The sequence below is a fragment of the Rhinolophus sinicus genome, chromosome 9, assembly GCF_057876585.1.
Source record: "Rhinolophus sinicus isolate RSI-liver-muscle chromosome 9, RSI-T2T, whole genome shotgun sequence".
NCBI lineage: Eukaryota > Metazoa > Chordata > Mammalia > Chiroptera > Rhinolophidae > Rhinolophus > Rhinolophus sinicus.
Genome location: NC_142509.1, coordinates 35,827,828 through 35,853,128, shown reverse-complemented (window position 1 = coordinate 35,853,128; position 25,301 = coordinate 35,827,828). Strand labels below are relative to the sequence as shown.

The 25,301-nt window shown below is 41.3% G+C and overlaps 1 protein-coding gene across 14 annotated transcripts in view; it reads left to right on the top strand.

Moving 5' to 3' along the window:
• Nucleotides 1-25,301, top strand: part of CLIP1 (CAP-Gly domain containing linker protein 1) — a 101,034-nt gene that overhangs the window by 38,951 nt on the left and 36,782 nt on the right. For 7 of the 14 annotated variants that reach the window (XM_074321583.2, XM_074321586.2, XM_074321594.2 and 4 more), the window contains 12 exons: nt 2,023-2,147; nt 3,052-3,274; nt 7,327-7,524; nt 8,143-8,246; nt 9,909-9,969; nt 11,240-11,272; nt 14,279-14,383; nt 18,413-19,357; nt 20,867-20,983; nt 22,825-22,882; nt 23,536-23,619; nt 24,489-24,645. In XM_074321583.2, coding sequence (XP_074177684.2) covers nt 2,023-2,147; nt 3,052-3,274; nt 7,327-7,524; nt 8,143-8,246; nt 9,909-9,969; nt 11,240-11,272; nt 14,279-14,383; nt 18,413-19,357; nt 20,867-20,983; nt 22,825-22,882; nt 23,536-23,619; nt 24,489-24,645 — 2,210 coding nt within the window. The remainder of the gene's footprint in view (nt 1-2,022; nt 2,148-3,051; nt 3,275-7,326; nt 7,525-8,142; nt 8,247-9,908; nt 9,970-11,239; nt 11,273-14,278; nt 14,384-18,412; nt 19,358-20,866; nt 20,984-22,824; nt 22,883-23,535; nt 23,620-24,488; nt 24,646-25,301) is intronic. The other 7 variants (XM_074321589.2, XM_074321590.2, XM_074321596.2 and 4 more) reach the window with 4 other exon arrangements.

The window sequence follows — 25,301 nt, the reverse complement described above, 5'->3', positions numbered from 1 at the left end:
GTCTTCAACAAAGGGTTAAACAGAGCTGGGGAAAAAATATGTGTCATCCCAAACTCATAAAAAGAGCTATTCAGAGAAAAAGTAGAAACAAATGCCTTTAGTATGAAAAAATCAAGACAAAAAATAAATTTAGTGTTGGACTTAGTGAATTAGGAAGGAAAGAACAATAAATCAAAAGGAAGTAGGAGAAAGGAAATAGTAAAGATAAAAAATGAATTAAATAAAATAAAGAACATCAAAAACAAACAAATGGGAAAAACTTAAAAGCTGGTTCCTTGTACAGATCAATAAAATAAATTACCTTCCCAAAGTAATCTATGTTTAACACAATCTCATTGTACTTTTTTGAAGAATTAGGCAAAATGATTTTTTAATGTGTTAAGTAAATAAACCTGCTTAAGAGGAGTGTTGCTCACAAAATTAATGCCTCTCAGTAGGGGCTGATGTCATAAACTGGAATGCACCCACACAGTGGAATGACATGCAACTGTAAAGACAGAGAAGAAAGTTCTCAGTGTTGTGACATGGAACAAAACAAGGTGCAGAATAGTGCATGTCACACACAGGCTTTTGTGTAAAAACAAAAGGGAGGAAAAATATAAATTAACGTTTGCTTTTATATGCATAAAGAAGTGCTGGGAGGAAGGATACACTGTAAGTCAGTTACAATAATGGTTACGTGCGATGATGGGAAGGGCGCAAAGAGGATGAGAAGTTAGTAAGGGAGACTCTTCCCTCCATGCCGATTTCTATTTAAAATTTTGAAACCATTGAAATGTATTGGCTATTCAATAATTAAATTAAATATATAAAGAGTTTTTTAAATCAACAAGAAAAAGGTGACCATCCCAAATGCAAAATGAGTAAAGTGCGTATTGTGATACATCTGTACTGTGGAATACTGAACAGCTGCCATCACGTAGCAGGGGAAATGAACCACAGTGTCAGTGTGACTGTCGCAGGGTGTAGCGAGCACAGGTATTACACTGATTTTTTGCTTGTAGTATTCTGAATTTCCTGTAGTGATCCACCTCTTCTAAAATTGGTGGAATTTTAGAAAAAGAAGTTAAGAAGAAAGCTCAAAAAAATAAAAGTAAGAAAATCAAAGAATATTCTGAAGAAGAGTAGTAAGGTAGACCCACTCAGCAAATATGATACAGATTGTAAAGTAGCAGTAAGTGAAATGTGGTGGCAGCAGCATGAATACTGAACCTGCAGAAAGATTCAGACACATTTGTGTGTTCTCATGTGTACATGAGTGAGAGTATGGTAAAGTGAGTATTTGAAATAAATAACGGCAAAGGAAGAAATAAGTAATAAATGCTGGTGGGGTAATTTTGGAAATAATGTTCACCTGTTAAACAATGGCTGGGACAGAGTCAAACATTTAAAAAGACTCACAGTTTTGAACTGTGTTCATGTAAAATAAAATGTGAAGAATAATAATTTTAACAGTTGTGAAGCAGTGGAGAGCCTTCCAGTGGAAAATATCAATATTTTAAAGATTTTAGATTTTCATGTAACATACATTTAGAGACGCCAAAAGCAAACGTGTGTGGATGTGGGAATATTTGTCCTTAATATGTATGTGTTACTGCTTTCCATGGAGAAAGATGAAAAGGCTGCATGAGAAACCAAACACAGCCATTGTTACAGTGGATTACGGGTGAATTTTGTTTTCCTTTAATGATGCAGGGGTTTTATTTTTGTAGCAAATATTTATTTTGAAGCAGGAAAATCCTCTGGAGGAATAAAGTATTTTTCTAGAAGGAATGATTTGTTGGACAACACCCTTAACGCTAATATTACACAGGCTGTGTTATTATTGGGATATATCAAGTATCAAATCACTCAGGTAACATGTCACCCAGGTAAACTTGGCCAGTCTTTGGACAGGATTCGCTACAGAGTGGGAGGGAAAGTAGAAATGTTGGAGGGCAGTACTTAATTATTGGTCGGAACCGCAAAGGATTTAGCTGAGGCATTATGTTCGTCTCTTCATTTTAACATTCTCTGTTCCAGGTCGGTGGCACTAAGGCTGGTGTAGTCCGGTTTCTCGGGGAGACAGACTTTGCCAAGGGGGAATGGTGTGGTGTGGAGTTAGACGAGCCCCTCGGGAAGAATGACGGGGCCGTTGCTGGAACAAGGTTTGTGTGGATTGTGCCGCATCTGGTCTCCGCTCGCACGAGAAGGTGCTCCAGCAGCTCTCAGCAGTTGTGTGCGATACCGTGGGAACGAGTGTCTTGACGAGCTGCGCTTTTATCTCCTAAGACTCATCTGCTGCTTTTCCCCGCTAGAATTAGAGTTGTTCTTTTGACTGTCTCTTTTAATAATACATATGTGTAGATTCTGAACACGCATTCAGTTTATTTATTTTTAAGACTATTTTTTTTAGAGCAGGTTTAGATTCATAGATAAACTGAGAGGAAGGTACAGAGCTGTCCCATATACATCCTGCCTCCTCCCCACATGCCCAGCCCCCCCATTATCAGCAGTCTGTACCCGATGGTGCATTTGTTACAACTGATGGAGCTGCGCTGCCACGTCACAATCAGCCGAAGTGCATAGTTTCCATTAGCGCTCACTCTTGGGGCTGTACATTCTGTGGTTTTGACAAATGTATAATGGCATGTACCCACCATTATAATATTGTATATGGTATTTTCAGTTTATTTTTCAAAATAGAAAGGAACTATTATGGCATCCTTTTGGCTTCTCTTCATTTGTTTGGCAAGGTTTTATTAAATGAGATCACTAGATTGCTGAAGTCCTCTGCTGAACGTTTATGAGACAATAGAAATACTTATTCCCTTAGTGTGGAACCTTAGTAGCAGATGAGTGACTCTCTGTGCATGTATTGCTGTTTATGAGTGTGTTTGCTAAAGCCGCATTGAGGGTACAGTTACCAGCCTCCGTACGTGGGAATGCTGCATGCTGTGCTTCGCCCAGTTCAGGGGTAGAAGTCACAGCAAACCAGTCCCAAAGAGAGCTTTTTGTTGTTATTTCTTATAATTACATTTTTCTTACTGATCTCATTATTGTTCTCTAAAGGTATTTTCAGTGTCAACCCAAATACGGCTTGTTTGCTCCTGTCCACAAAGTAACCAAGATTGGCTTTCCTTCCACGACGCCAGCCAAAGCCAAGGCCGCCGCTGTGAGGCGAGTGATGGCGACCACGCCCGCCAGCCTGAAGCGCAGCCCTTCTGCCTCCTCCCTCAGCTCCGTGAGCTCGGTGGCCTCCTCCGTGAGCAGCAAGCCCAGTCGGACAGGATTAGTAAGCCCCCTTCCTTCCTGCATGTCTCTACCCGCAGGCACAGGAAGTGCCCACGCTCAGTGCACCTGCTTTGCTCTAAGACCTGCTAAATCGCCCTTGTACTGAACGGTAGTCGCCGCTGGTGGGAGTCCTTGCGGGTTCCACAAAACCCTAGCAAGAACACAAGTTTTAAAATAGTTTTCAACAGCCCCTTTCAGATGCTTAAGGCTTTAAGATGTACAGTTGTTGGTGAATCTGTAAGTAACTACTGCTTAGTCCAACATCTGGGATGATTTCTTTTCTCTGAAATCACTTTGGGCGCAAGAATGACAGGAAATTTGGGGAGATCGATTTCCTCAAGGACGAAACTCTTTGACTTCAAACAGTTTTAAGTGCTAAAGTATTTTGAGAAAAGCCAAGTTCCTAGATTTTAACACTATGTTAATACAGTCTAACCCACTGAAAGCAGTTGTGTGGATGATCCTGTCTTGGGCCAGAGGAAGTGGAGGGGAACTTCCGGTCTGGAAAGGGTGCTAGGAAGAGCCACATTTTGTTTTGTCTGCTCTCTCCATCTCCTCCCACCCGCTGTTCCTCTCTCCTCCTCGCTTTTCCCATTTAAATCAGTAAAAATAGAGTCATCAGAATTAAAACAGGCAGCGTCTCATTCTGGTTGTTAACGTGGTGTTTTATTAGGGTCAAAGCAATGACTCTGGCTTCATCGCCTGCCCTTAAGTTTATTTACTTGAAGCGAGGCAGATACTGTTTAAATTTGAAATGGCAGCATAAGATGGTACTCCAGGCTGAATTTGGGATCTGCGTTATGATGGTGAGCTACAGACAGGAGTTAGAAGGTTAAGTGCTGTGATGGGGAGGAAGACCCTCCGTCTCGTTTTGCCAGCTTCCCATTGATGTCGGGCAAGGAGAGGGAAGGTGGAGGACTCTCGTTGAGATGGGGGTGGTGCTGCTTTGCCAGCCCACTGGACTTTCCTCCTCTTGTCTTCAGGGAAAATAAAACCTGCTTGGATGATTACATTTTGCATATGAAAAGAAGGTCTGCATCTTCAACAGAAAAATTACAGATGAACGTGATGGAAAAGCTTGACAAGAACAATGAAAGGGAGGTGAAGAAACTCCTGTTTGGACAGAGCCTTATTCACGGGGCTCAGCAAACTCTAAAGTGGACATCTAGTCGGTTTGCTAATCCTGGACAGTTCCCCAGAAGGCTCTAGTTTGGACTAGGAATTCTTTCTTGAGTCATTTTTATTACATTGTAATTATAAATGTCCATTTCTATAAATGTCCATTTCTTCGGAAAATAACCAAGCTCTCCCAGCTCCCCCCAATCTGTCCGTCTACTTTTCAGACCAGTTCTGATTCCTCGTAGCTCACCTCATTCCGTGAAGGATACTGACAAAAGAGAAATGAGTCTCCTTGTAAAACAGATGATTTTTTAATATCTTTATATAGGGTGCCTGTTGTTTCTAAATAAAAAAATCACCATAAAAGAATATGCCAAGAATATAGAATAATTGAAAGTGTGATTTCCTAGAAATGTATCTCAGCAATATAATCGTATTCACACACATAAAAAAGTCTAAAGATTCTTTCATGCAAAATGGTCTGAAAGTATTGAGGGCAGAGGTGCCCAAACTTTCAGAGCGCCGTTAGTGTTTCAGTTATTTTTGCATGGTGCTCACAGTTGTTTGTTAAGTAATTAGGTTTTAAACAATGTAATATTTATGTCCTAACAATTTAGTAGCTGTTCAAAAGAAAATGATACCTGTTAATTAAAACAAAAACTAACATTTAAAATTCATTCTTAAATAACCGTAACTAATTACTCTTAGGGTGTATGCTACTGTTGGGCACCCGTCAAACCCTGGGATCTCACTGAACTCTGCACCCGCATTTCCTTTCTGCACTGACTTTTGCACAGTACTTGCTTTTTGTCATGACTGTAGCCAGAATTTAGCTTTGGAAAGACATGGCGTCATCGAAAGGAATGTATGACCATCTGAGAAAGGAGTGAAGAAATAAAGTGGAGTTATTGTGGTCAAGCTGCTAAATTATTAAAATCATGTGGGCTGAGGCATGAGGAAAAGATTCTATTCTTTCTTTAACTAGCATGGGAACGTAAACTTTTGAAATTTCCAGTTATGCCTGGAGGTGTGTGTATATAGGAAGCCTGTAGATAACCCTCTGATAACTTCCTGAAGGACTTAAGAAAGAATGTTCATGTGTCCAGACCACTTGACATCCATTATCTAGACCACCGGATATTTGTAAGATTATCATCTCGGGCCAGTCCAGAGGCTAAGAAGGCAGGACTAATTCTTCTCAAGAATGTGCTTTTTAATAGAACTCTTAGTTTTCCTTTTTTCTTCAGCGCAATCTGGGTATTGCCTAGGTGTGTTTCAGGTTGCAAACTGTAAGACCCTTGAATAAGTCTTTATCACACCTGTAGCCAAAGCCTGTTGAAACTGAATTGCTTCAAGCTAGTAGTTTGCATGGTGTCCAACAGGTATTGGTATGTTCCCCTTGATATTAAAAAATATTTCACAGTGCCCTGTGAATTTGGTTCAGCGCCCTGGGCTATCTCTGCTCAGGGTTTGGGAACCTCAGATTTATTTGGGAGAAATGTTAGTATGGGAAAGTATAATTAAACATACATGAAATGAAATTGGAAAGTCAAGGTCAGAGAGTAAAAGAGAACAGGAATTTTCTCCCCTCCCCAGTATGTATAAGTAATTCAAGAAATTTCACTAAATAGAAACCACAGAAGACAATTTGGGTTTGATTGGATTCCTTTACTCTCCTCGTTATCAGATTGCCTAACAATTAATTAATTAATGACAGAGCCTCACCCTCAGTCTGTATCCTGACTGAGAGCTCAGATGGACGGATGAAGAGCAGAGCATTCAAGCAGCGAATGAGGCTCTGATTGCAGATAAAGTCAAGGCTGCAGTCCTCGAGAGCCAGCCATCGCTGCGGAACGGCCTTGGACAGACACTTGCCAAAGGAGGAGGCCTTTTCTTGACGACCAGCCCCTGAAGCCTGGCTAGGAAGAATATTACTCAATTTGCCCAGCTACCTGTTAACATTTAATCAGAGGTTCTTTGTGTTTTTACATGACTGTAGCCTCAAGATGTTGGGATCAGGATTGTGAAACAGCAAAGAGCGACAGACGACAGAACTGAAACCGTTCTTTCTCCACCCGGGAGCCCTACGAGTCTCTTTCTGCTTCACTTCTGTCCTCCCATTTCCCTCTTCATTCCCCTCTTTTCTCCCTCCTTCCCTCCCCTACTTCGCTTTCTTCATAAATGTCTCTTTCCCCTCTTCCCTGTCCTTTTTCTTCCTTTCTCTTATGTGTGTACTTGCCCAGACATACGCACGCACACTCACCCACGCCCTGACTCTTTTGAAGGCAGATAGTTTCCTCTTAATCTTATTATAACCCTGGAGGTGGGGGTGCAGGTCCTCCAGGCTGGATTCCTGGGTGACAGCGTCTCTGCCTTTCATTTTGAAAGAAAGATGCAGAAGATCCTGACCAAGATCCAACTATTTAATCAATTGAAGGAAGGTTCGTGACGCCACGGGTGACCTCTCGGTTACTTAATGGTATGCAGAAGCTTTAGAAGTTGAAAAAAGTCTCAATCTCAAGTTAAGATCGCAAGATTGGCCAAGATGTCCTAACAAGAAGATAGCTATTAAGCTATTATTGACGCTCAGGCCGAAATGGAGTTAGAGAAACTTGGTAAAGGGGTGCTGTGGCATTCTGCAGATACCCTGGCAGCTGCTCTCAGGGTACCTTTGACTCGAGCCACTTACTCTCTTCCTAAACATCTTCCTAAGTGCTCCAGGACCGCTTCTCATTGGTGTGTTCTTTGTGAAATTCCCAGACAGGAGGCACTTGCTGTTTTGTTTTCTTGACGAAAGCCTTTCCCAGTAATTGTCAGGCCCGTGAGCGGGGCAGCGCTTTTGCTTTGCCGGGGAGACGCCTGCCGTGCATGCATTGCTCCTTCCTGCGTCCCTCACACGTCATCGCCCTTCACTTCTTTAACTTTCCTTTGCAGTTGACCGAAACCTCGTCCCGTTACGCCAGGAAGATCTCCGGCACCACTGCCCTCCAGGAGGCCCTGAAGGAGAAGCAGCAGCATATTGAGCAGCTGCTGGCTGAGCGGGACCTGGAGCGGGCGGAGGTGGCCAAGGCCACGAGCCACGTGGGGGAAATAGAGCAGGAGCTAGCTCTGGCCCGGGACGGGCATGACCAGGTGAAGTCTGGCCCTGACCTTGCTGCGGAGGTGGTGACGGGTTCTAAGCTGACTTGTTGTGGAGATGGTGACGGGTTTGAAATTGAGGGAGGAGGCTGGACCGCTTACTGGTGCTAAGAGCCGGGGAGCTAGTCTCAGGAGCACTGGAAATGAGTATCAGTGTCTTTGCTGAGCTTGTGTGACATCTGGTCTGGGGTAGCAGTTTGCATCATCATAAAGAAGGAGTTTGTTCTTCTTGAGTCTACTTAGCCTTCTGGTCTTTTGGTCCAGGTCTTTTGGCCTATCTGTGTTAGGTGAGCTTTTTTACTAGGACTTAACCTGTGATTACAACTTCTGTTTTGTAGATTATCCTTTGTATGAGTTTTGTTTCCCAAAAGACGAGAGTTGCTTAAAAATTGCCCTCTATTGCTTCAGTGCTGCGGTTTCCATCATCTAGCTTCCAGGAATGCTGCCGAGAATAACCTGTTAAAGATCATAGAACGCATTTTACCGTGAGAAGGTTTTAGAATAACGCCAGCCCACAGTGGTACCACTGAGCCGCAGCATTTTTGGAGGCTTCCCTGGGCCTGTCTCGGTAAGAAAGGGCCGCTCATTGACCCACCTCCTTGCCTTCCCCAGCATGTCCTGGAATTGGAGGCCAAGATGGACCAGCTGCGAACAATGGTGGAAGCAGCTGACAGGGAGAAGGTGGAGCTGCTCAACCAACTTGAAGAAGAGAAAAGGTGATCCTAAACTGTTCCCGGGTGCAGGTGTGGCCTGTTCCTTATAAACGACCTTTCCCATTAACCTGGTGGTGTCAACCCTTAGAACCAAAGGAATGACCCACCGTGTTTTGTGGAAACTGACATTGTCATACTGTGAGGAGGGTTGGCTTTGATTCGACTGTTTTTGAGAGGTTTGGGATCAACTAGACAAGCCTGGTGAACGGAAAGCTGTTTAGTGAGTGCCACCTGTGTGAACCATCCTCTGGAGGACGGCCTTAGTCATGTTGTGGAGTTAATTCAAACCAGCTCCCACCTGGAGCCATTCCTGGGCGAGGATGTTCTAGGTCCAAGTCACCCAGTATTTACAAAACACCTTCCATGTAGCTAATGAAATTGGATTTTGTCCGGTGGGTGATACAAGGTCCCACCTGTTCTTGAGAAACTCAGTACCTTATTACTAGGAAAACAACTGTCATGTGAAGCAATTAGAGAAGTATCCTGGCCACGATGAAATCAAGTGCTAAATTGTGTGGGACAGAAAACATGTTTGGTTCTTACAAAAGATTTTTAAGGCCGTTAACAAACAAGATCTCTGTCTTCATGAAAACCATTTGAACATCTCTGGTTATGGGATGTTTGTCCTGTGTTGCATTTAGTGCCATCTTTTGTCATTTCTGATAGTGGCGTAATTCACTAGTTATCTAGTGTAACTGCAGTCAGGATGGGCCTAAGGACTGCCATGGCAAGGGGGCGCGGAGGAGGTGTAATACCAAGCCTCTTACCAAGAGGACAATGAAGTGTTTCTCACTGGAGACAGAAACACTATACATGGGAAATTCTCCTCGCATCCTAAATGTGGCTACAAGTAAATGAGCGATAGTGACAGGTCCTTGTCGGCCCTTCTGAGTGCCAAGGCGCTACTACCATTTGCTTCTGTTCTTAAATCAATCTTGCTGTGCTGACTGCTGAGCAGCAGAAGTGTATCTTCAGAATACCGTATTTCACTGACTTTGTGACGGCCTTGATTGAAACCCACACAATACCGCAGATTTTAAAATATGAAGCAATGTGTACTTTAGAAGCAAAGAAGTAGAACTTGTGTTTGCTTCTCCCCCAAAGCGTTACAGCTTTATTCCCAACTCTTGGAACAGGTACCAGTACTGTCCAGGGATCTCGGCATGGGTAGTCTGCTCACCTCACCCTAAAATAGCTGATGTGGGGTGGTATAAAGAGATTGAGTTTCTGTGCCACTTTCCCCTATGTTCTGTTATTGGACAGTAGAATTACAAACTTGCCTTCTCAAACCTAATTCTGTGGTAATCAGACCTTTTTCCTTTAGACTGGTCTTGTCTTGATTAGATCCATTCTGGTGGTTGTGACCAAGGGAACCAGTTGGGTTTTCTCAGGCCTTCTGCAATCAGTACTTGGATAAAACTTTGGAGTTTCCTAAATAGAGTAGAGCTCTTAGATTTATAAACCAGAGGCCTAAAGATGCATGTATTTTCTGTCTCTCTAAGGTATTTCTTTCCCCCATCATCGGCTAAATTCACCAGGGTATTGACTGTATATATCTCTGTGTGTGTGTAATTTTGTGGGGTGTGGGGTGTGGGGTGTGGTACGGTAAGGCAGACATGTTTCTTAGTTACTTTCTTAAAGCTTTGTTTCCATTTTTTTTCACAGGAAGGTTGAGGACCTTCAGTTCCGGGTTGAGGAAGAATCAATTACTAAAGGAGATCTTGAGGTAAAACCTCTCCAGCTCAAAAGCTTTTATGGGTACCAGTGTTCAGAAATGTGGGTGAATCTTGTGCTAGCTGATACATGTGGCCAGAGCAGGAGCAGCGGGAGTGGCAGGAGCGCCAGCCCCCGGCCGGCTGGGCTGTGGGCACGGTGCTCAGCGAAGGCGATGGAGTCCATCCTTGGGCTGCGACCATGCTGTCCCACCTCTGGGGCCCAGTAAAACTTTCACTACTCTTTTCTCAGGTTTCAAAATTCAAAACCTTGAATTGGAGTTAATCGAGTCATAAATCTGGCAGTGTGTCCTAAGTGAGACTCTGTATGATCCTCTGATGACCAGAAATGGCATTTTTAAGGAACCTTTTTTTTTCTATAGAATAGTCCAAAACAAAGCTTTTTGCTTTATCTCAGCTTCGCTTTTCAATTGACTAGGATGAATCTTTTATCACCCTACAAAAGAAATAAATATATGTTCTAGTAGTTGATTTTTTAAAAAAGTAATTACCAGAAAAACGAGCAATTTATGTTTTAATTTCTTTTACTTCCGTGGCATATTTTAAATTCACAGAGATTTTCCTTGACCATCGTTTCTAATCTCTTCACGATTATTCCTATTAGTTTTTTAATTGGACACCAGAATTGTAAATGATTTTGATGTTTTTCAAACCACTGCTAGATATATGACAAATATAAATTACTAATTTTTCAAATTTTTCAGATTTTTGGTACTTTAATCAATTTTAGTAAAAATTGCACTTGTCTGTGAAGTTCTCAGAATATACATTTTTGCTACCATTACAATTTTAGAGTCTATTGACTGCCCACACAATGCTTAAATTTCAAAGGCCCTTCCAAATGGGAATTCTAATTTCTTTGGAAAGAAATGTATCTGTACAATAAACAAACAGTAAGGAAAACATTTTCGGAGTTTTAGTTTTATAGGGCCCAGGATTTAATGGATTATTAATTTAATAGATATCTTCTTCACTCATTTCATATACAGTCACATTTCTTTAGTTGACTTTTGTGTTATTCTCATCCATTTAAATATACCCCAAAGTCTCATTAGAAGTTTCATATCATCATCTAATTCATATGAAATATAGCCTAGGCTGTTTGGGGAGGAGCAGGTTAAAATATTTGCATCAGCACTGGGCTAGTATAGTCTGTCTGATAAACTTACTTGAAATTAATCAGTTATTTTGAAACCCTAACACATATTGAAACTTTAGTTGAACCTCTCTTTTGTTGTTAATTTTGTATTTTTTTACTGATAGCAAAAGAGCCAGATTTCTGAAGATCCTGAGAATGTAAGAGGGCACTTAACTGTGTGGATATATCTCTTGTTAACACAGATCGATTACAGATTAAAATGCTTATTGATGTACTCAAACACTAACTGCATAATCTGACCTTGAGACATTGACCTTAATATTTCTGTGCATGGCGCTTTCAAAGCAGTTACATTTGTATCCTGAAGAAATTGTATGTAATGACTAAACTCTAAAAATCCATTTGTTTCATGCATAGGCATATATTTGCTATACAAAGAATTTTGCCAAAAAGAAAAGAAAAAAAATTTGTCAGTGGGCCTGGCCTTCCTCACTTAATTCATGTCTTCTAATTTTAATGGAATTATTCTGAAAGAGGTGATAGCTGGCTGAGGCATAAAACGTATTAGATGAAGGAATTATAGAAATTCTGGGGGAAGTTTTCCCAAATTGTTTAATTTTATTCCGGTGAGAGTGAAAGGGAATTGTGAATCCCCGACTGGTTGCCTTTGGTGTGAGCTCCCGCTGCTGGCCAGTGCCTGTCATTGCAGCTGACTAGAAATTCAAAACGAGCATTTGTTGCTGCAGTCTTTTCCCTATGTTTTAAAACTAAAGGCAAGCGTTCTTCAGTGAATTTATTCTTCTCAAAGTGAGATTTTTCTATCAATACTACTAGGCATGTAGGTGTTTTTCTTTCCCTTCCTTCCCCCACTTAAGATCAAACACCCAGTCCAGCTCTTACCAGAGTGGCTCAAAAACCTGGCTTAGCGCACCCTGCCAGCTGTGATGCCAACTGAAAGAAAACAAAATTAAAACAAAGAATATTTCTTCCTACTGCCTCCTGGCAGCTAAAATAGACAATTCAAGACTGAATTTTAAAACAGCCTCCGTTCTAAAGGTTTCCTTTTTGTGAAGCTACTTCAGTGATCTGGGTCTCTTTTCTCCTTCCCGAACAGGCTTCCGCTGTCTCCGGTGTCAGTCTGCATGGGGTCTCCCTCCTGCCTCTCTGTGCGCTTCTCGCAGAGCCTTTGCTTCCCCTCTCAGTCCCGGTCCCAGGACTGTCCTCTTGGGACCCTCTGTCGCACTCTAAGGAAGGGATAATTTTCAGAGGCGGTTGTCCTGTCTAGTGTAACATTCTTACTACAGACCATGGCAGGGGAGTGGGTCACTAGCTCCCTTGCTGATCTTTGATCAGAGACAGCAGTGGAGGCCCGCGCCATCATCGTGTGCATACCCGCTAGGACGGAGCTCCTGCTGCAGTCACCGAAGGTCTCCCTCTGAGGGGGGAGAAGATTCCACTCAATGGAAGTAGTGACTTTTCACTCACAGGACACTGAACTCAGTGTCCAGAGGAGAAAAAAGGTTCTGTTGCCTTTTGCTTTTTCCCTTTAGTTTTGGATTTCAGTTCTTTAGAATGTGACCTCAGTTATGTAGATCGGGAGTAGATTCTTTTTCTTGTGAAAGCAGGTAAATTGAACAACTTCTGTCTAAAGCACATGTGGACCAAGGGGACTATGCAGACAGTTAGGTTTTCAATGTTATTATTTTTGTTGAGTGTAAGAGCTGAAACAGGTGAAGTTTTTTGTTTTTTTTAATTTTCTGTCTACCTTTTAAATATTCCATGATGGTTTATACCTGTTTATAAGCAAAGTGACCTCTTGAATACATTGAAATCCTCAGAGTACCACCAGAGTGAGTAAAGATGTTTATAATGTAAAACATTCCACCTTCTACTTAAGCTCTGCACTGCTTTCTGCTCCTTAGAGTTTGTTGTCATCTGCTCATTGCCCATAATGGTCCAGACTGATAGATCTGACCAGTTAGAACCACAAAAATATTTAATACAAGTAACTAAAAGCTGCTGGGAGCAGCTCTGTCAGTAGGTTTTGTCAGTTGATTGTGCTGAACCTTTTGGGTAGGACAGGTGAATGGGAAGGAGGTACATTAGACTGATACCTCAATTATTTCCAACTGATTGAGAGTCTGCTGCACTTAAACCTGTTAGAACGAGCTCACCTTCCGGGTTCTCCATCAGGTTACACCTGAGTGAGTCTGACGGGAATCTCGGAGGTTTTGATACCTGGTTGGGATCTTAACAGCTTTTCTTGCTCAAACTCATGCTTCTGTGTGGAGTCACCATTTCCTGCCTCTGAGCGGATAAGAACTACTTCATCTGAGGATCAAGATAAAGAGCCCAGTTCTGGCCGGACTTGTCTCCCGCTCTGAGGGGTGGAGGCTGTGGAGCATGTTACCAAACTTTCTCTTTGTAGATCTGTCTTCCTTTTTCTTTCTTTTTTTGTCTTTTTTCTGGTGACAAATAGCCTTTGGCAAATCCTCTGTTGGAAGGAAATTAGAGCTTCAGTGGCTCCGGGCCTGTCAGATGTGAGACTTGTTGCTAAGAATCTCAGATCCTTCTCACTTGTCCCAGCAAAAGCCATTCGTGTGATATCCTGAACTCTAGTTTCTAGATTCCCTTCGTTAGGTTTCGTACTTGACCCTTGTTCACATCAAATTGTATGCCACAGGGCAAGGATCTGCTCTAAGGGATGTACTGAACACTCACAAGACTTAGGACGTTACCTTTTCCACGTTTAGGTGATAGTGACCATTTTGAGGGTCAGGCTACTTTTTAAAGTCAGAGTCAGTTACATACACATTAATGTCACAGAGCTGTTGTGGGGAGGAGGGAAAATGATAGTTTAGAGGAATATTAACTATTCTAATTTGTGCTGATAAACTTCACTTAGCAATATAACTTATATTTGGCTGCATGCATCTGACACTTTTCACCTTGCCTCATGTGTTTTCCATTTTCCTTTCTCGGTACACTAGCTCATGCCCCGTCCGCCTCATCCTTTCGTTTGTAGTGTTCATCCTCCCGCCAGCCTCATCTCACCTCCATCCTCTCCCTTCTCCATTACCCTTTTTGTTCATCCTCCGGCGGAAGGTACTGGTGGCTCAGCCTGCATGCCGCTGTCTCTCCTCTTGCGCTGGCATGTCATGGTGGCACTGTTGTGTTCTCTTCCTCTTCCTTTTTACTAACAGACGCAGACCAAACTGGAGCATGCCCGCATTAAGGAGCTTGAACAGAGCCTGCTCTTTGAAAAGACCAAAGCTGACAAACTCCAGAGGGAGTTAGAAGACACTAGGGTAATGGTTTTCACTGTTTAATGAAGCAGACCCATGGATGTGAAGGGTGGACACCTCGGGTGATGTGCCTTGCACTTGGCCTCCGCCTCGACCCAGTGGTTCAACCTGAGTTTGCTCTTGATACTGTTCGTGAGCTTAGACAGATGGGTAGGCACAGGAATTTTCTATCAAATCTCTCGTCAAAGGTAAAGACTCATTCCTTGGGGTAACTCAACCAAAATCAAGATCAGAAACTCAACAGCTGTATACACTGCGTGGACTCCACAGCTGCATTTAAGTTCTTTGTATGGATACCTCGAAATACATTTCTCCAGTTCTCCACAAGCAGTCAATTGTCCTCTTATTCTCGTGTTCCTAGTTACTGGGTTTTCTAGACAATTTTTTGTTGTTGTTTTACTTTAGCTCTCTTTTACTGCCTTCTTCCCTGGCCTCTTGGGGGAAGGGAATTGAAACATTGGTTCTTTTTAGTGAGAGTTAAGGACTTTCACCCCAGTTATCTTTTTTTCCTTGATACTTGAGCTCTCTTTGCATTTTTCTCCTTTCCATCACCCAGGAGGTTGAAATCTCAGTTGTCAGGAGGGAATGGTGTGTTGGGAACAGAATGGCTTTGTACAAACCCCAGCCACTACATTTGACATGTTTTTGCTTATGTGTATTAAAGCAGCTATATTCGTAGTGCTTATTTCATTGCCAGGCACTATTCTCAGCACTTTACCAGTATTAACTTACTCAGTCTCACCACAGCCCCAGGAGTGAGGTGGTAGTGTTGTCCCATTCCACAGCTGAGGACACTGAGGCAGAAAGAGGTTACATCATTTGCCTAAGGTCACACAGCTAACACTAGTAAGGTGGAGCCAGGATTTGATCGAGGCCATTTGGCCCCAGAGTCTGTGCTCTTAACCACCACAACAAGGAGTCTGTTGTGGAAATAGTTTTGTGCTGAAAGATTTAAGAAATAATCTGAGTCATTTACATATAAGAAACGTGTATGTATATATACCTTTTAAATCATGAATTTAACTGTCAATGGCTAAATTGCCCAAATCCTTAACTTTAAAATTTCAGAAATTACTCTCTCTGATCAAATTTTGATATCCTGATGTTTTCTTTTGAATTATTAGTATTTTTAGAAATTTCTCTTGTTGAGAAATCATTAATCTAAAAATCTAGATAATTGCGTGATTTTTCTTCTCGAAATCATAAGTTTTTATTTTTTAAGAAGACCGTGTTCTCAGCTGACCTCAAAACTAAAGATATCTTCTGTGTATTTGGTTAAAAAAAATACTGATGCTGTTTCTTCATTACTGAGAGCCTCACACTTGATCTGGGAAATACAAGGGACTAATAATTAGATTGAGCTCCTTTAGTGTGATTGGTTGTTGAAGTAAGGATATTTTTTTACTTCTGAACTCCTCTCCCAAACTGCTTTGTCAGCAAACAACTTTGATGCTTTTGTTTTCCCCCCACAGCATGGGTTAGTCAAATATTTCAGATTCAAGCTGTTATAATTCTAGAACAAGTTGGTCTTCTGTTGAACCTCACTCTTGGTTTGCCAAGTGTGAAACTAACCAGTGACCCATAAGTTTCATACCACCTACATACATTGCTTTTAGGAAGTGCTTTCGAATGTCTCTAAGCCAATAAGTCCAGTTTATAGATGGTCTGCTTGGTGCTGTACAGATGTTAACAACAGTAAGAACGATACCTGACTTTTATGGCCTTCATCGAACAGGAGAGGCAGACACATTGATAGTTTCGCCTGAGGGCAGACATTGGGAAATAGAAGTGCTGCGTAAAGTTTAATCACACTATTTATTATATTCATGTATTTTTTTACTTGGCCTTTCCTCAATTTGACTGTTTTGTTATGACTAATTATGAACTATAGTCCTATTGGATTTATTTATGTTACAGACTTTCTGGCAGTGGGGTTTATTAACGTTCTGTACCTTATTTTGTGGTAACAAACTCTTGAACTATCCCCTCCACACCCCAGAAAAAAGTATATAAGTGAATTAGCATCTTTTTTTTTTTTTTTTAAATTAAATTTATTGCGGTGACAATTGTTAGTAAAATTACATAGATTTCAGGTGTACAATTCTGTATTACATCATCTATAAATCCCATTGTATGTTCATCACCCAGAGTCAGTTCTTCCATCACCATATATTCGATCCCCCTTACCCTCACCCCCCCCCCACCCTGAATTAGCATCTTTAACCTGAAGCATCTATAACCCTGAAATACAACAATTATAGTCAGCTCTGAAATATTTAACGTCTCAATTATGAAGTTTTGGAAACCAAAGTGCTTTCTTTTCCTTTTCTTTTGTGGACATTTTAGTCTTTATCGATATCGCAGCCTGTAAGTGGGCAGAGGAAGTAAAAGCAGCAGGTCTGTTATTTTCTGTCCCAATGAAGACAGTGAGGGAGGGGAGTTGCAATCTGGAGGAGTTTTGTTTCTTGAAATTTGGGGCTCACTGGTGTGTTTAAATCATTCATGTTCCCTTCTATTTCCCAGGTTAGTCAAATAATTAATTTTTATTCCCGAAGCTACCATTTCCCACGGATTTTGTATACTAAACTGACTGCCCAACAGGTAGCAGAGGGAAATAATTTCCTAAGAATAAAAGGACACAGGTTAAGAAAGGGTTTTTCTTAGTCCTGGGGTGTTTGTTTAAAAGAAGCAGGTTCCTGGGTACTATCCCAGAGCTGAAGTAGAATCAAAATACGTGTGAAAAACTAGGGACCTGCATTGCAGACATACATCCCAGGTGACTCTCGTGCGCATTACAGTCTGAGAACCACTGGGTTAGAGGAGCCAGGTATGTACATCAAAATGCTGGCAGCATTACACAGTCTGAAAGGAGCACTCTGTGTAAGGTCTTACGTATAATCACAGGTAAGTTATCATTCTTACTTTGCCATTTTAAAAAGGTTAATAAATTCGTCGTCATCCCGTTGAGGCTTTTATTGTCTAGTTGATGTGGTATTCATTGAAACATTCGATGGATAGTTTTATACCTTCTGTGCCAGGGCTATCCAATAGAAGTATAATCTAAGCCACATACATATAATTGAAAATTTTCTGGTACATTCACATACTTTTTTAATAGATAAAAAGAAACAGGTGAAATTAGTAATATACTTTATTTAAACTAATATGTCCCAAATATCATTTTATCATGTAATCAGTATAAAAATTAATGAGATATTTTATGTTCTTTTTTCCCTAAGTCTTCAAAATCTGATGTATACTTTACACCTACAGCCCATGTCACTCAGATGAGCCACATTTCACATGCTCAGTAGCCATATGTGGCTAACGGCTACTATACTGGACACCACTGTCTTTTCAAATCATACCCATCAGATCAGTAAGCACTTACACATCCTATGCGAAGCGGGGCGGGTACAACTTGCAAAGTAAGGAGGATTCCTTCTTCCAGCAGGCAGATATATTTGAGAACTTTGAAAGTTACTGTTTCTATTAACTTATTATCAGTTAATGGGTACCGTGTTTCCCCGAAAATAAGACGTAGCCAGACAATCAGCCCTAATGCGTCTTTTGGAGCAAAAATTAATGTAAGACCCGCTCTTATTTTAATATAATATAAGACTGGGTCTTATATAATATAATACCAGGTCTTATATTAATTTTTGCTCCAAAAGACGCATTAGGGCTGATTGGCTACGTCTTATTTTCAGGGAAACACGGTACTTCCCTGATTTAAGCTTCTTTGGAGGAAAAAGAAATATATTTGGAGTAAGTTCAACTCAATAACAATTTTAGATTCCTTTAGCATCTCAAAATGGTGGAAGTTTGCCAAAGATTGTAGACTTGAATTGGAGCTACCAGAATTGGGCTTAAACCTTTGTCTCAGTTAGAGGCAGTTTAACACATAGGCGTTCTTGGTGGCTTGACTGCTGCCTTGCGATGGGATAGTTATTAAAGATCTCCAAGGTTAAAGAAAGTTGTCTGTGATTTGTTGTTTAAAAGATCTTTTTTTCTTTGGACTGCTGTTAATAGGTGGCTACAGTATCAGAAAAGTCTCGTATAATGGAACTAGAAAAAGACCTAGCATTGAAAGTACAGGAAGTAGCTGAGCTGCGAAGAAGGCTAGAGTCCAATAAGCCTGCTGGGGATGTTGATATGTCACTGTCCCTTTTGCAAGAGATAAGCTCTTTGCAAGAAAAGTTAGAAGCCACCCACGCTGACCACCAGAGAGAAGTCGCTTCTCTGAAGGAGCATTTTGGAGCCCAGGAAGAAGCGCATCAGAAGGAGGTGAAGGCTCTGCAGGCTGCCACAGAGAAGCTTTCCAAGGAGAGCGAGTCGCTGAAAAGCAAGCTGGACCACGCCAACAAGGAGAACGCGGACGTGATCGCTCTGTGGAAGTCCAAGCTGGAGACGGCCATTGCGTCCCACCAGCAGGCCATGGAGGAGCTGAAGGTGTCCTTCAGCAAGGGTGTTGGAACGGAGACAGCAGAACTGGCCGAGTTGAAAACGCAAATAGAGAAAGTGAGACTGGATTACCAGCACGAAATAGAGAATTTGCAGAATAAACATGACTCGGAACGGTCGGCTCATGCCAAAGAGATAGAAGCCGTCAAGGCTAAGCTGATGAAGGTCATTAAAGAGAAAGAGAACAGTCTGGAAGCCATCAAATCAAAACTGGACAAAGCAGAAGACCAGCATCTAGTAGAAATGGAAGACACCTTAAACAAATTGCAGGAAGCTGAAATAAAGGTAAAGGAGCTAGAGGTACTACAAGCCAAATGCAATGAACAAACCAAGGTTATTGATAATTTTACATCACAGCTCAAGGCTGCCGAGGAAAAGCTCTTGGATCTTGATACCCTTCAGAAAGCCAGTTCCGAAGGTAAATCGGAAATCGAGAAACTTAGACAGCAGCTTGAGGCAGCTGAGAAACAGATTAAAAATTTAGAGGTTGAGAAGAATGCTGAAAGTGGCAAGGTTTGTATTGACATCCTCCATCTTTTTCTTTCTGTTCGTTATTCTTATTTTGCATTGTACGTTATTTTTTAGTTGCGGTAACTCATCCTCCAAAGTCCTGATTTAATTAAAACCAACTGTTTGGTGCTAACAAATTTCCCAGTTGAGCATAGTGTCTTCTGAGTGTCTTGAATATGGTTTCATTGGAGGAGATTAGAGAAAATAGTGGCTCAACTATGTGAATTTATTTTGGTTTCCTAATCTGGACAGTATATTATCTCTGAGCTGTTCTCTGATGATCTATTTAAGCTTGGTTCCAGTCTATAATAATCTATTTTTTAAATAGAGAACGGCCTAAGTTGATGGTGTTAAGGTAAATGAATGAATGAATTAGATAGAAACTTATCAGCTCATCTCCCCACAGAATTAATTGCCTTGTCTGTAAGGTTATTTATAAAAGTAGAATGTGAACTCTGAGTGCCACCCGACTGTTGTAAGTGAGCATGGAATGATACGGAGCACTCGGTGAAGTGAAGCTTAAGAGCCGGGAGCCTTTGCAATTCCACTTACGTCTCGCTGGAGGTTTTTCTGTGTCACGAGGGGAATACAATTTATTCCCTGCTTTTTTGAGGAAAGACTGGACAAGTTTGCTTTTGGTCAAGGCAGGAAATGATATGAAACACTCCCAGCTGCATTTCTTACTCACTAGCCTTGTTAAATGTCATCTTCACTTTTAAGGGTTGCTTGGGGGAATGAATACTCTTTCCCAGCCCTCCTGCCACTAGTTGAGGTGCTGGTATTGATGCTGAATGTTCTGAGCTTTTTGGGGGAGAAGCTGCTCTGTTGACAAAGAAGGAGGGGCTGTGAAGGTTAAATGCGGGGAGGTGGGCAAAAATTGCTAAATAATCTTAGTCGAAGATGACAAACTAATTATAGGAAATTTTTCTCAAATCTCCTCACTTGGTTCCCAAATACCAATCAAAACACAAAAATTAATTAGTCGAGAATATGTAGTTAATGGTTGGTCCACATTTTTATATCAAGATTTAGTGAAAGCCCATTTCTAATGAATGTTGTCTAATGGATTTTTAAAAAATTTTGTATGTTGAGGTACTCGAGGCATATACAGAAAATGATAACACAGACCACGTGTATCCACCATTCCTATCTTAAGGTTTTTAAAGTCCAGAAAATGAAACTGCTCAACTAACTCAGTTAGAAAGTAATCATCTGCACTTTCTGCTTTAGATCATGCTGATATTGCAAATTTAGGTATAGAAAAACACTTTTAACTATCTCAAAATAGCTGTAGGCAATCATATCTAGAACTGACCGTGTGAAAAGTCATTGATTGGTTTTTTGGAGTTAAAAAAAAAAAAGCTTCTTACCCATGCCTTTACTTCTTTCAGTTGTGTTTAGTTGTGTTTTTTCTCATAAATTTTTTATGTTTGTTTACTTTTTACTTTCTCATTCTTTTTTTGTTTTTGTTTTTGTTTATTTGCTTCTATACCACGTAACTCTGTATGGTAGGCTAGTAGCATTACCAAAGAGCTGCAGGGAAAAGAGCTAACGCTTAATAACCTTCAGGAAAACTTGAGTGAAGTCAGTCGAGTGAAAGAGGCTTTGGAAAAAGAACTTCAGATTTTGGTAAGTACCTCTTCGGTTCTGGCCATTTCAGTTGCTCCTGTTTAAAAACAAAAATCTCCATAAAGAAAGAAGTATTGCACCTATTTCTTTTCTCTTTTAAAGTATTGATTTAAATTGTGGGTATTAGTCACTGGCTGGTAAATACCTTGAGGGAAATCAGATCAAACCCAAACTAGCAATAAAGGTAGGTATTCCAGTAGACCCCCTTATCTGCGGAGGGTATGTTCCAAGACCCCCAGTGGATGCCTGAAACCGCAGGTAATACGTTTTTCCTACACATACAGATCTGTCGTACCTATGACAAAGTTTATAAGTCAGGCAAGAGACTGACAATAACTTAAAATAGAACAATTACGACAGTACACCATAATAAAAATTATATGTGCATGTGGTCACTGGTTGCAGGGACCTCTTTGCTGAAGTCCTCACATAGCCTCAAAGGTTTCTGGTGCAACACATTGCTGTCAGTTGAGACATGTTTCTGTTTGTGTCTTCCACCCATAAATGTAATGCAGTCTCCATCTTAACTAAGCATTTACCAGGCACTGTGGCCATAACTTTTGTAGTTTGAAGTGCAACAGCAAAACAAGCACAACTTTCTTTTTCCTTCTTCACAATTTCACAGACAGAAGATTCTTTCTTACTGTAGATCTTAGTACCCCCAAAATACATTTCTTTTCCTTATCAAGTTGAGAACATTCACCTTTTCACTTAAAAGAGGCACTTGACGGCTTCAATTGCCAGCATCACTACTCTTGCTCATTATTAAGTAAAATAAGGGTGACTTCAGCACAAGCACTGAGACACCGTGATAGTCCATCTGATAACCGAGATGGCTACCAAGTGACTAACGGTGGTGTATACGGCTTAGATGTGCGGGACAGAGGGTGATTGACGTCTGGGCGGGATGAGCGGGATGGTACGAGATTGCATCACACTACTCAGAATGGCAATTTAGGAATTGTTTATTGAATTGTTATTCCTGCAATTTCCCGTTTAATATTTTCGGACCTTGACTGACCGTGAGTAACCAAAACCATGGAAGGCGAAACAAGTAAGGGGAACCTACTGTACTTCCAAACAATAATCTGTTCTTTGATAATGCATTGCTTTGGCATGTTATTCACTACTAGTTTTCCTAAACACATGGACCTTCCAAGTGACATACCCAACACGTTAGGTTTCCTGTATAATGAGGTCTTGCCCCGCGCCTTGGCCTACTTTCCTCGTGCCAGCAAGTCAGGAAACCGTGCTGGGCGATCGGCATGGCTGTTAGCAGGGCAGAGCGCTGTCTAACTAAATTCAAAGAATTCTCTCTTACAACTCAGTTTATTCCCCATCAGGAAATTACTTTTCCTTTCATCCATATCCTCTTTCCTTAATCCCAAGTCGTAGGACATTTTTTTCTTACCTTTCTCAACTGTTCTCCCTTCACCTTGCCTCCTACATCAGAAACTTGAGCTTAATCAAGGCCGATAACCATGAGCAGTGCCGGAGACACCCACATATTATGGGAAAGGAAAGTCCTAGATAAGAGAGCTGAGCCCCACGTTTGTACACACGCCTGCCTACACTTACATAAGCATGCATCCTCACACGTGTATGCAGATATTTGCACACCCAGGAGTGCACACACACACGCAGACCTCATTCCCTCTTGCGGACACATGCACAGTGTGCAAATGGTAGTAATTGATGCGTCCATGTTTTAAGTATGTTCGTTTTAAGGAAAAAGCCAGCAACAGAAAGTAGATAGCATTGTCGTTATAACTGATTGAAACTTTTAGTTTTTATAATTTGAAATCTTTCTATTTTCTAAATATCCAATTCTTTTTCTTTAGAAAGAAAAGTTCTCTGATGCTTCAGAGGAGGCAGTCTCTGTCCAGAGACGTATGCAAGGTATGTGTAACTCAAGTATGAGCAGACCGCTTAGAGAATCTCGTGTCTTAAACTGGACCTGGCCTCAAACTGGACACACAGTGCATGCCCTCTGTAGTTCCTGCAGCACAGTTAGACTGCATTCCACTGGCTTCCTGAAGCCTCAGACCCCATTAATCGTTTCTCCTCTTGGTTTAAAGCTTGTTCTGTATTAAAATGGAAGTATACTTGGGAGAAGTATTCTCTTACTTAAGCTTCAGTCATTGATAGCTCTGTTGAGTTTGAAGTGGAAGGAGGAAATTGCTGACTGGAGCACAGATTTGGGGAGGCCTGCCTGATGTACAGATTTGGGGAGGCCGGCCTGATGTACAGATTTGGGGAGACCGGCCTGATGTACAGAGTTGGGGAGGCCGGCCTGATGTACAGATTTGGGGAGGCCGGCCTGATGTACAGAGTTGGGGAGACCGGCCTGATGTACAGAGTTGGGGAGGCAAAAGAGATGCATGCTTGCTTCTTTAGATCCTTATATAGTGGTTTGATTTGTCATGCGGCTTTTTAGTGTTCCTGTGACCTCAAATCTCACGCATATGATTTGATACTGTTGTAAGACAGCCAAGCTCTGGATAGCCTGTTCAATATGAAATGTATTAAACTTGTAACTTTATCCTAAATAGAAACTGTAAATAAATTACATCAAAAAGAGGAGCAGTTTAATGCGCTGTCTTCTGAATTGGAGAAGTTGAGAGAAAATTTAGCAGGTAAGAAGATGTCCCTGGTTACTAAACACTAGATATAGCAGGCTTCCTAGGATTTGAGATCATTGTAATATGTTATGATAATATGTCTACTATTCAGGTATAACCTCTTCACTCATGGTGATATAATGTGATAACATACTTGTTTGAGGTCTCTAAGCTTCAGCAAATCCTCTCTGCCCTGTTTCATATCTCACTACTCCCACTGCTATCCTTGGCCCAAGCCAGCCATCATAGTAGTGGCCTCCTGGACTACCTGCTTCTGCCCTTGTCCCCTTCAGTCTGTTCTCAGCACAGCAGCCAGAGCGATCCTTCACCATTGAGTCAGATCATGTCACATGTCTGCTCAAGACCACCCAGTGGCTCCCATTTCTCTCAGAGTAAAAGCGATGGTCCATACCATCATTAGGCCCTGCCTTTGCCCTGATTTCCTCTCTTACTGCTTCTCATCTTGTTCTTTCCACTCCAACCATTGCGGCTTCCTTGGTGGTACTTGCATGTCAGGCATGTTCCTGCCTCAGGGCCTTTGCACTTGCTTCCCCCTCTTCCTGTAGTCCTCTTCCCTTCCTTCAGGTCTGTACTTAAATGTCACCAGCTCAGAGAGGCCTTAGCTAAGACTTAACCTCCCCAGCTCCTTTTATAGCTCCCTTCTCTGCTTGTATTTTTTTCTGTTCCTCTTAGTCCTTAGTGCTATTATACTGTTTTTCATTCTTGCTTAGTGTCTGTCTTCTTTTCTAGAATCTAATTTTTGTGAGGGTAGGGATTGCTATATGCAAATATTCCCAGAGCAAGGCTTTGCGTACAAGATGCAGTCAGTAAATGTTTGTTAATGATAACACAACAGTGCTATTTTTATTTTATACAAAATTCAGAGATGGAGGCAAAATTTAGAGAGAGAGGTGAAAGAGAAGAGCAGCTGATGAAGGCGAAAGAAAAACTGGAAAACGACATTGCAGAAATAATGAAGATGTCAGGAGATAATTCTTCTCAGCTGACCAAAATGAATGACGAATTACGTCTGAAAGAAAGGTACGTATGAATGCCAGTCGCGTGCCGGCGTGAGGTGAGGCTCTGAAGCAAGGTCCACACAGGAAAGAATCCCAAGTCTTCAGGATTGTAACATTTTCAAGTTTCCTGTCTCTTCCTTTCTCTTATTACCTCAGTATAGCCTTGAATCAACTGTTTAACCTTCTAAGGAGTACAATATTGTAGATATTTTGGTGACTTTTAAAGAAATGGCAGTCATTTATCAATGGCAACAACATCTTTTATGGGCAGTTAAAGATATTTTAAACTTATTTCAATGCAATGATAGGTAACACTTACTAAGGGCTTGGTATGCGCCATGCGCTATGCTAATGACTTCATACAGAGTATATTTTCTAATTCTCATACTAATCCTATGAGGTGAGTGTGTTATTGTTCCCATTTTAAAGAAAAAACTGATGCTTAGTGAGGTTCAGTAGCTTGCCTGAGGTTTCAGGTCTAGGCAGGCTGGGCCCAGAGCCCTTGCTTTATTGTCCATCCTCAGTGCCAGCACTTCTTTTATCTTTACCTCTGCTCTTGTCTTTATTCTGAGGTTCCTGTTGCTTTGATTTGTTTTTGTTTTTTTTTCCTTTTAATAGCTACTGTAAAAAAATCCAATGTTTTGTGAGGCAAAAACTTTTCGAGGCCATTTTAAGACC